An 11,803-nucleotide genomic window follows, 5' to 3' on the forward strand; every position below is an offset into this window, starting at 1 on the left:
CGTTACTGAATCGCAATTACGTTACGCATTCAAGGGGATCGATATATTTAAATAACAAAGGTGGAAATCATTATGAAATTGTTACGGACGTCAAGAGTTGGCAGAATGGCGATGATGAGGGGGATCCGGCCATGGTTACTCAGCACGAAGTTACGTGAAATACCGAATGGTATGAGGTCGGACACATAGAAAAGCAAACAACGTCAAGTATGAGTGAAGCCGATATGCGCTATGAATTATGTGAAGAATATCGAGAGAATGTGAAAAAAAGTAGCAGGCGAAGGTATAAAACCGATCAAAACTACAACAAAAAATCAAATTTGAGAAGCTCAGCAAAATATAAATATAATGAAAGCCACAGAGAAGCATTAAAGACAAGAAGCGTAAAGAAATACGAAACTGACGTACAACACAGAGAAAAGGTAATAGCTAGCAATATTCAGAAGTACAAACTTGACGAAAAACACAGGAAGCAAGTAAAAACCAGAAGTGCTGAGCAGTACAAACTTGACGAAAAACACAGGGAGCAAATGAAAGCCAGAAGTGTCAAGAAATACAAACATGACGAAAAACACAGGGAGAGAATGAAAACTAGAAGCGTGAAGCAGTACAAACTTGACGAAAAACACAGGAAGCAAGTAAAAACCAGAAGTGCTGAGCAGTACAAACTTGACGGAAAACACAGGAAGCAAGTAAAAACCAGAAGTGCTGAGCAAAACAAACTTGACGAAAAACACAGAGAGCAAATGAAAGCTAGAAGTGTCAAGAAGTACAAACATGACGAAAAACAAAGGGAGCAAATGAAAGCCAGAAGTGTCAAGAAGTACAAACATGACGAAAAACACAGGGAGAGAATGAAAACTAGAAGCGTGAAGAAATACGATCTTGACGAACTACACAGGCAGGAAGTTAAAACCAGGAGTGCCAATATGTACAGATTTGATGCAAAACATAACCAACTTGTCAGAAACGTAGCTCAAAAGAAATACGGGTGCAGTAAACGCGATATGTCAGCTAAAAATTCTATTGAAAAATTCGGAAAGTCGATAAAATGTGGACCAAATTGCGTATGCTGCATATGCATTCGATCGTTTTTCCGTAAAAGCGTTATCGTATACAAAAGAAATAAGTATAAATGCGGGAACATCAGTACAAAATATAAGCACAAATGTAACACTTTTTGCACGAAGCCCTGTGGATTTGTTAACGCAAGAAATATTTGGATATGTCATACTTGTAGCAGCAAACTCAAGAGTGGTAAAGTTCCTGTCAAAGCGTGGGACAACAACATGCTTGTAGAGGAAGTTCCGCCCGAGTTAGCGAGACTAAACTCAATTGAGCGCTATCTAATCTCGCTACATATTCCTTTCATGAAAATAAGTCAGTTGCCCAAAACTCGCCAATACGGAATTCATGGTCCAGTGATATGTGTACCTTCCAATGTCCAAAAAACGGTTACCGTCCTACCACGGGTGAGAGTGGATGACCCAATGTTGACAATAAAAATAAAAAGAAAACTTTCATACAAGGGTTACTATGATTACCAAGTTGTAGATAAAGGTAACCTAAGGGACGCCATCATGTGGTTAAAAGAGAATAATGATTTTTACACTGATGTAACGTTTAACGAAATCTGGAATCCTGACATAAACTTACGTGAAGAGGAGGAAGATGAAGAACTGTTGGAGGCACCTTCCAAAAATGTTATTATATCAGATGCCACTCTTGACACTTGCTTGCAACCTGTAGATATTGCTCAAGAAGTTTTAGACCAAATTTCCGAAGACGTTCTGTGCATTGCTCCCGCTGAAGGGAACCGCCCAATTTCAATATTGATGGATGACAAAAATGAAGCCAAAGCTTTTCCAACACTCTTTCCCTCAGGCCGTGTGACCTTTGGCGCATTTCGGGACGAACAAATTACTTTATCGAGATATTTTAATTGTCGTTTGATGAGTGCTGATGATCGATTTTCGAAAAACGTAGATTACATATTCTTTTCACATTATAGGAGTGAACTCAATCAAATTTTATCAAACATTTCAATTGCATTGCGCAAAGGAACTGATTCTTCAATTCGAAAAATGACTATTAAGGATATAACAGATGGAAAATATATTCGGTCACTATTAACATCAGATGAGGCATACAAATTTTTAAGACCTGACATAGGGACACCAGCATTCTGGCAGGCCGCGCAGAAAGACCTATTGGCAATGGTCCGCCAGCTTGGATTGTCGACTTGGTTTTGCTCTTTTTCGTCCGCGGAAATGAGATGGCCGGAAGTTTTTGACTGTTTGCTTCGTCAAAGGGGTGATAAGCGTTTGTCATCAGAAATCGATTGGTTGGAAAAATGTCAAATTCTACGCGAAAACTGTGTGATGACTGCCAGACTTTTTCAAAATCGGTTTCAGAGTTTCTTGAGAAGTATTATACTTTCTTCATGTAAACCTCTTGGAGAAGTGGAAGATTATTTCTTCAGGGTAGAGTTCCAACAACGCGGATCCCCTCACATTCACTGCCTCTTGTGGGTGAAAGATTCCCCGAAATACGGGGTCAACAGCAACACGGAGGTTGAAGCATATATAGATAAGCACGTAACTTGTCAGATTCCACAAGAGCATGAAGACAAAGAACTCTTTGACATAGTTAATAGTGTACAACAGCATAGTAAATCCCACACCAAATCGTGCCGGAAGAAAGGCACTGTGTGTAGATATGGTTTTCCCAGGCCACCTTCTTCCAGGACGTTTATAGCTCGGTGTGACCAAGGTATTGCTGCAGATGATTCGGCCATTGCCAAGGCCAAGGATATATTAAAAAAAATAATGTCACACATCTTCAATGAAAAATGGCAATGTGCTGAGGATGCAAATTTAGCGAAACTGCTTGAAGAGTTGAACATAACTCAGGACGATATCGAAATGTCGTGCAGGATGATCACAAAGAGGGTCTCGGTGATATTACAAAGAGAATGTAGTAGCATATGGACTAATTCATATAACCCTACATTGCTGCGGGCCTTGAACGCTAATTTGGATGTGTAATTTGTAACGGATGCATAAGCATGTGTAGTTTATATTCTATCCTATATTTCTAAGGGAGAGAGAGAAATGAGCTTTCTAATGGAAGGATGCGTTAACGAATGCTTGAACCAAGGCCATCATTCTGGAAAGGACGTTATGAAAAAGATTGGGATGTTGTATTTGAGAAACAGGGAAGTGAGTGCACAGGAGTCGGCATTCAGAGCTTGCAATATGCCTTTATAAGGATGTTCACGAAACGTAGTGTTTTTACCAACTGGGAATGATTCTGTAAAAATAAGCTTGCCATTGTCAGTGCTGAAAAATAAGTTGAAAGCAAGTGGCGGCGAGCTCAACCCGTCTGATATGTGGATGACAAGTATGATAGAAAAATATAGGGCAAGGCCAAGACAACAGGAAATTGACGAAATATGCTATGGTGAGTTTTTTTTTCAAGATATCGCGTATTGTCACAAACACAGGCAAAAGGAAATAAAAAAGCTCTGGAACTGGAAAAAGGATTAGATCATGTACAAAAGAGAGAAACAACTCAACCCGCGATAGTTCGATACCCCCGTTTTCGTAAAGAAAAAAATAGTGAAAAATATTATCGAAGTATATTGGAACTTTTTTTCCCACACCGAACCGACGAAGATCTGAAGCCGCTTTATTACAAAAATTATACAGAATTTCACAAATTTGGCAAGTGCTCGGTTCATGGTCGAAGCATGAATGTAAAAGAGCTCGTGACAGAAAATATGCGGAAGTTTGAAAATATAAGCGAAGAACTTTCGGAAGCCGGAAATATGTTAGCTGATGAACAGCTTTCACAAGATGAGTGGGCTGATCTAATAACAGAGCTCCAACAGCGTACTCGTGACGAGGGTAGAGACAGCAACGTAATAAACACTGTTGAAGACGAGCAGGAATGTGATGATATACCTGATCTCCATCAGACGACAAGCGAGATAACATTCGTAAAAAATGTTTTTATTAGTAAAGAGGAAGCCTTGCCAATCCTAAGATCTCTCAACGAAATGCAAACTGAGATTTTTTACGCGATTCGACAATGGTGTGTAAAAAAAGCAAATGGAAAAAATCCAGATCCGTTTCATCTTTTTATATCTGGCGGAGCTGGAACCGGGAAATCACATTTAGTGAAAGCAATTTATTACGAGACATCCAAGGTGCTCGCCAACAGAGCAGAAGACATTTCTCAAATCCGAGTATTACTGACCGCTTCCACTGGCGTTGCAGCATACAATATCAAAGCCACAACAATACACAGTACATTTAGCATCCCAGTACAAGCGACAATTCCATACAGACCACTTGCAGAAGAAAAACTCAACACCTTGAAATGCAGGTATGAAAATTTGTAATTATTGATCATTGATGAGATATCAATGGTCGATTACAAATTATTATCATATATTCATGGAAGATTACGCCAAATAAAAAGCGCAAGCGATGAGTTTCCTTTTGGCAAAGTAAGCATAATTGCAGTAGGGGATTTCTATCAACTTCCTCCGGTTAAAGCATCCCCGTTGTTTAAGCCAAATCCGTTGGGCGATCTATGGAATGGTTATTTTAAGCTAGTAGAGCTTAACAAAATTATGGGGCAAAAGGGCGATAAAAAATTTGCAGAAATGCTTAATCGTATACGCACAAAGAAAAAAGGCGAGATAATGAACGCATGTGATATTTCGATGCTCTCTCAGCGTGAAACTGGTGAAACAAAATCAGATATCATCCACATTTACCCAACAAACGCTCAAGTGAATGAATTCAACTTGAAACGTCTTCTTTCTCTTGATAAGGAAATAGTAGAAATAGCTGCTGATGTTTTAACTCCCACGTCAGAAAATCGCTCATCCAGTTGTCGGACACATATACCAATGGTTCAATTGCAAAAGACTTTGAAATTTTCTGTTGAGGCTAGGGTGATGTTGCTGCGCAACATTGATGCAACCGATGGACTTGTTAACGGTGTAATTGGTACCATTGTGAGTATTCACCGCGCAGAAGGTACAATTGAAGTAGATGTCATCCATGTCCGATTTGACGACCATCGTGTTGGCGCCACATTGAGAATGAGATCAAAATGCAGATATGAGGACGGCGTTCCTATCACAAAAGTCGAAGATTCATTTTCAGGCCGCGGCAGTTACAAACAGTTTCCCCTTAAACTGTCGTGGGGATGCACTATTCATAAAATGCAAGGTGTTACAGTAGACGCAGCTCTCGTTGACTTCAAAAAAGCCTTTAGAGCTGGTCAAATGTATGTCGCGCTCAGTAGGGTGAGATGTGTTCAGAATCTCATCATAGAAAATTTCAGGGAAAGCGCTATATATTGCGACGAAGGAATTGAAAGTGCCATGTCAAATATGTCTCGATTTTTACCTGAAAAATGCAAAATATTTGATAATATCGATATTATATTGAAAATATGTTTGATAAATATTCAAGGATTACGTGCACATTGGGAAGACTTGATGAGTGATTCCCGGTTTACAGAATGCGACGTTATTTGCTTGACTGAAACGCACGGAATCTGCTCACTTCAATCTTCTGTTTTTAATATCGTAATTCGAAACAGAAGTGAATGCTATGATAAAAACGATGATTTTTTCGGACAATTTAAAACAAAAAAGCAAGGTGGAGTTGGATTTTTGCTTCGAAGCGAATTGAAAGTGAGGGTGATGGACATTGAAGTTCTTAACCTGGAATTTTTATGCCTTCTGCTCGTCGAAAAAGATACCGTATTAGTGAGTATTTACAGGCCGCCATCTTATCCTTTGTCGAAATTTAGCAATGCGTTAAAGATTTTGTTAAAAGAACTTGCAAATCTGGATATGGACTGTCTCATAATGGGCGATTTCAATGAAGATCTGTTGGCTGACAATAAATGTATCGAGCAGATGTTCAGCATTGCTGGCTTTACTCAGGTTGTTCACTCTTACACCACAGACGGGTGTACTCTTTTGGATCACGTGTACATAAAAATGAAAACATGTAAAGTAACTGTAGAATCATTGCCGACCTATTATAGCTACCATAATGGTATTCGAATAGCTTTGAGTTTCATCCCAGTCCCCGTTTCACCCTAAATACATTCAAAATACGCAAGTTGTGATTAATCTATTTTTGTGAAGAGAAACGTACAAAATACACACGTAGTGAATAGTTGATATTCTTTGGAAGAAATCGTGGTCTCATGCATAAAATTTGCATTTTGTTGTTAGTTGTGTACCTCTACACATATGAGGTGAATTTCAAGTTGGTAGGACCAATTTGAAAAAAATAATAATAAAAATATTAATAAATAACGTAAAATATGAAAAAATCACTCATGTATGATTTAGTCATGTGACCGGGAGTGCTACCCCAAAAGGCTAACATAAGTTGTGGTGTATCAACCGACCTCAAATACCAAGTTTGAGTTCTTAATATTCAATAGTAATTGAGATATGCGAAAAAAACTGAAAATTATGCTATGTGCACTGGAGCGTGAAGCCGTGATCAGTCATGCATGAACTCTGCAATTTTTGATGGGGGACTTATTATCTGCATGTGATGTAAATTTCAAGTCTCTAAGTAGTGTCGTTCTCGAGAAGAAGATGAAAATGTAAAATCCTATATTGCTCACTGTAGCGTATCGCCGAGGTCACTCATGCGTATTCTTGACATATCGTATCCGGAACATGTCCATTAATCATTGTTATGAATTTCAACCCAATAGCATGTATCAATTTTGAGAAATCGCAAAAAAAACTGAAGACGCGTTTTGCTCACTGGAGCGTGAAAGCGTGATCAGTCATGCATAAAATTTGCATTTTATTGCTAGCTGAGAACTTCTGCACATTTGAGGTGAATTTCAAGTTTGTAGGACCAATTTGAAAAAAAAATAATAAAAATAAATAATAACTAGAGCTGCGTGCAGCTTTAACAGGCTTCCCGCGTAAAAAAAACTGAAGACGCGTTTTGCCCACTGGAGCATGAAAGCGTGGTCAGTCATGCATAAAATTTGCAAATTATGATGGGGGACTTATTATCTGCATGTGATTTAAATTTCAAGTCTCTAAGTAGTGTCGTTCTCGAGAAGAAGATGAAAATGTAAAATCCTATTTTGCTCACTGGAGCGTATCGCCGAGGTCACTCATGCGTATCCTTGACATATCGTATCCGGAACATGTTCATTAATCATTGTTATGAATTTCAACCCAATAGCATGTATCAATTTTGAGAAATCGCGAAAAAACTGAAAACGCGTTTTACTCACTGGAGCGTAAAAGCTTAGTCAGTCATGCATAAAATTTGCAATTTATTATGGGGGACTCATTATCTGCATGTGATGTAAATTTCAAGTCTCTGAGTGGTGTCGTTCTCGAGAAGAAGATGAAAATGTAAAATCCTATATTGCTCACTGGAGCGTATCGCCGAAGTCACTCATGCGTATCCTTGACATATCTCATCCGGAACATGTCCATTAATCATTGTTATGAATTTCAACCCAATACCAAGTATCAATTTTGAGAAATCGCAAAAAAACTGAAAACGCGTTTTGCTCACTGGAGCGTGAAAGCGTGGTCACTCATGCATAAAATTTGCATTTTATTGCTAGCTGAGAACTTCTGCACATTTGAGGTGAATTTCAAGTCTGTAGGACCAATTTGAAAAAAAAAAAATAAAAATAAATAATAATAAATAAATAATAATAAATAAATAATAAAAATAATAATAATAATAAAACACAGGAATACAATAGGTTCCCTGCTGACAAGCAGCGGGAAGCCTAACTAGAGCTGCGTGCAGCTTTAACAGGCTTCCCGCGTAAAAAAAAATGAAGACGCGTTTTGCTCACTGGAGCGTGAAAGCCTGGTCAGTCATGCATAAAATTTGCAATTTATGATGGGGGACTTATTATCTGCATGTGATGTAAATTTCAAGTCTCTAAGTAGTGTCGTTCTCGAGAAGAAGATGAAAATGTAAAATCCTATATTGCTCACCGGAGCGTATCGCCGAGGTCACTCATGCGTATCCTTGACATATCGTATCGTGGTCAGTCATGCATAAAATTTGCAATTTATGATGGGGGACTTATTATCTGCATGTGATGTAAATTTCAAGTCTCTAAGTAGTGTCGTTCTCGAGAAGAAGATGAAAATGTAAAATCCTATATTGCTCACTGGAGCGTATCGCCGAGATCACTCATGCGTATCCTTGACATATCGTATCCAGAACATGTCCATTAATCATTGTTATGAATTGCAACCCAATAGCATGTATCAATTTTGAGAAATCGCAAAAAAACTGAAAACGCGTTTTGCTCACTGGAGCGTGAAAGCGTGGTCAGTCATGCATAAAATTTGCATTTTATTGCTAGCTGAGAACTTCTGCACATTTGAGGTGAATTTCAAGTTTGTAGGACCAATTTGAAAAAAAAAATAATAAAAATAAATAATAATAATAATAAAACACATGAATACAATAGGTTCCCTGCTGACAAGCAGCGGGAAGCCTAATAATAATAAATAAATAATAATAATAATAAAACACAGGAATACAATAGGTTCCCTGCTGACAAGCAGCGGGAAGCCTAATTAGAAATGGAGAATTCTGGAGAGCAAGCAAAACCAATATAATCTCATGCAAAGATAATGTGGGAAGTGGAATGTAATAAATTGGCAAAGGTAGTCATATTCATGAAGCCATAAAAGCTTTAATTATATTTGTTGTATGTCTGCTTATATTAGGGTTACGGACTCCTTGTGTATGATTTGCCTTCCGTTTTTGATAAAGAATTTACGTCCTCCGAGGACGCTCAAAAATGCCAAAATGTCCTCCTTTTTCATGGGATTAAATATTTGAATTTATCTTATGATATAATCAACAGTTTGTAATATGTCAAGTATCCATGCTTTGAGTCTGCTGCTAGTATACCCACTTAGTTTACAATTTTAACAACATTCTTGCAGACAATTGTACGATAAGGAAATAATAACCCGGTAATGTTGACGAAGATCAAAAAAACTGCCGAATACCCACGGTCTCCATTTACGGTTTGGAAATATGGTCACCCTAGCTTATATGTACGTCTGTTATATATCCTCTTATATGTCTGCACTTATTTGTTTGTTTTCATTACTTGTTCGTTTGTTTGAAACGGGTATGTGTATATTTTCTGTGTAATAAATAAAATATCACACGACATAGACACTCTCTGTTAATTTATAATTTAAACTCTCATTATATATCATGGCATCTCAGTATGTGAATATAGCTATTGTCGGCCAGTTTCCCGTCAGGTTATTTCTGAGGTGCCAGAAGATGAGGCTGTATTAGCCAATGTGTATTTTAGTCAATTCGACTTAATTACATAGTTATTGAGCTTGATTAAAGCTTCTCGTTACTTGCATCTTAGATTTCACAACTACAAAAACAAGTGGAGAAACTGAAGGAAAATTTACATACATTTCTTAATCCTGACCAACTGGAATCACTGAAAAAGCCTCGTGGACGTGGTAGCAGGGCAAATCAATGGACTGACGAAACAATTCTTTCTGCCCTGCAAATTAGATGTGCGACAGGAATTTCTGGGTATGATAAAAAAATAAAATAGGTTCAGTCTCTGCTGAGATTCTAAAAGTTGTTAAAAACCAATTATGCGTAATGAATTTCTGGGCATGCTCAAAAAAAAATAAATTTAAATTTTGCGTTTCCGGAAACATGATACACACATATATATAAACGTAATACATATAAACATTGCGGTAAACGTCACCGTGAATGCAAACGAACATGATATATTTATTTGTTTTTTTAAGATTCAATATTTGATATTGGATTGGATGAAGACAAAATTACAGAAGACAGAATTACAGAATACCATATACCCGGTTGAAGAGCACTGGTCTAATCTCAGGCGGGCTATCCTGATAGTGACCTGTATTGTTAGGCTTACCATACGTCCCGTTTTAGGCGGGGCAGTCCCACTTTTTAACGTCTAGTCCCGGCGTCCCGACCGGTCAGTCAAAAGCCCCGCTTTGGCGTTCAGACAGCCAGCATAATACACGAACACTACCAAATTAGCATGTTCTCGTTACTGTTGCGGCTGTGTAGCGTACCGGTAGCCTACTTACTGAAGGGGAATGCGTGATTTTGTTTGTTTCGTTGTAGTAAATTCTCAATGCTTGAAAACGACAGGCTATTTTATTACTTTTCTTCTATTTGTCGTGCATAAAGAAAATCTAAATTCGAATTCTTTTGTATCGCTATCGTCAATTCCTTTCTATTTTTCGAACTGAAACCGATATTTAGACAGAGAATATGCGCTCGATGCCAATAGTGTCAATGATGGCAGCCGGGAAGGCTTAAAATGTAGGCATATGTAGTAAAATCGGAAAATCTAAAGGTAAAAAAATCGTAACTAAAGGGTCTTGGTCTTTGGAGGTGCCCCGCTTTAAATTCACAAAAGTATGGTAACTCTATGTTTTGTACGACTGTATACTGCGACCTATCGACCTGTATTGTATAAAAACAGTGCTGTGACCAGGATTCGAACCTGGGTTATCACGGCCACAACGTGAGGTACTAACCACTATACGATCACAGCGAATGTAGCAGAGGATGGTTTCGATCCATCGACCTCTGGGTTATGGGCCCAGCACGCTTCCGCTGCGCCACTCTGCTGAGTGTGCTGCCGGCTCTCATATTCATATATGAATCATAAAATAGTGTGTAGTCGAGCGGAAAGAGATATTTTCTTGCAATATTAGAAAGACAGTAGAATGCTACACCAGCGAACAGGTAATAATAAATAAAATATGCTCTTGTACAAATAAGATATATTGAAATGAGTGAAACAAAAATAGTAACCCGTATTTTCGTAATATATTGCTATGTTTTGTAACGGATGATCCATCTAGATTCTAGTAGAAAGTATTTGAATGACAATTCGATTCTATAAGTTTTGCGCCTTTGGTAGCGCTACTTGAAATCGAGTATAAGTATAATAAGTACTGAAGTATAAGTTTATTTCGACTCCATAATCGGCATAACATAAAATGATTGATAAAAACAAATAAATAAAAATCGATTATGAAATCAGGAGAGCAAACAAAACCTTAGATAAGGTTTTCTGTACGAGAATGCTTGAAATTTTTTTTTGTCTCACTGAAAATTATTCATGGCATCAGGAGCTCATGAAATTCGAGTTATTAATTGTACTTTCTTCTCCTTTAGTTTTGGAAGTGTTCCTTCGCGAAACTCGTCGTGAAACCGTTACTACCGTGTTCCCCCGGAAATAAGACTGGGCTTATATTAAAATCATTTTTTAAATTCAGGCTAGGTCTTATTTTCTCGGTAGGTCTTTTTATCGGAGAAACAAGGTAAGTAAATTGGCATCGTTTTAATGTTAAAGATGGGTTATCACGGAAATGATTTTGATGAATTTAATTCCATATATTTTTTCAGAATTTTTGACGCTCACTATTTACATAAAGTCGACTTAGTTTTACATTTATGAATTTTCAAAATTCACTTCAACAAAAATCGGGTCTCGTGTAGCTCCATACCTAAAGTACTTCTAGCAGGCGTAGCATAACAATTTTTTGATATGTCAAACCGTAAATATATACTACTACTAGATGTCCAACTCCGCTCGCCGTGTAATGAACAAACAAAGGCGATGTTGCACCTCAAAGTGGCGGGCGTCACGGTCGGTATAGTTCTGACACGGTGCTTAACGACGACGACGCTCCTGCATCACAGCTCGCAAA

General features: G+C 37.9%; 1 protein-coding gene and 1 non-coding gene across 2 annotated transcripts; one reads left to right on the top strand and one right to left on the bottom strand.

Moving 5' to 3' along the window:
* Window positions 1–209: 209 nt before the first annotated feature.
* Window positions 210–9,927, top strand: LOC120334975 (uncharacterized). The gene is made up of 8 exons (XM_078120059.1): window positions 210–283; window positions 632–2,957; window positions 3,102–3,221; window positions 3,506–4,389; window positions 4,468–5,304; window positions 5,623–5,791; window positions 9,448–9,604; window positions 9,851–9,927. Exons 1-8 carry the CDS (start codon window positions 210–212, stop codon window positions 9,925–9,927), a joined length of 4,644 nt encoding a protein of 1,547 aa, XP_077976185.1.
* Window positions 9,928–10,566: 639 nt separating this feature from the next.
* Trnah-gug (transfer RNA histidin (anticodon GUG)) lies at window positions 10,567–10,638 on the bottom strand. The gene has a single exon. It is a non-coding gene; the product is annotated as a tRNA-His (tRNA).
* Window positions 10,639–11,803: the final 1,165 nt, after the last annotated feature.

The sequence above is a fragment of the Styela clava genome, chromosome 14, assembly GCF_964204865.1.
Source record: "Styela clava chromosome 14, kaStyClav1.hap1.2, whole genome shotgun sequence".
NCBI classification, from domain to species: Eukaryota; Metazoa; Chordata; class Ascidiacea; order Stolidobranchia; family Styelidae; genus Styela; species Styela clava.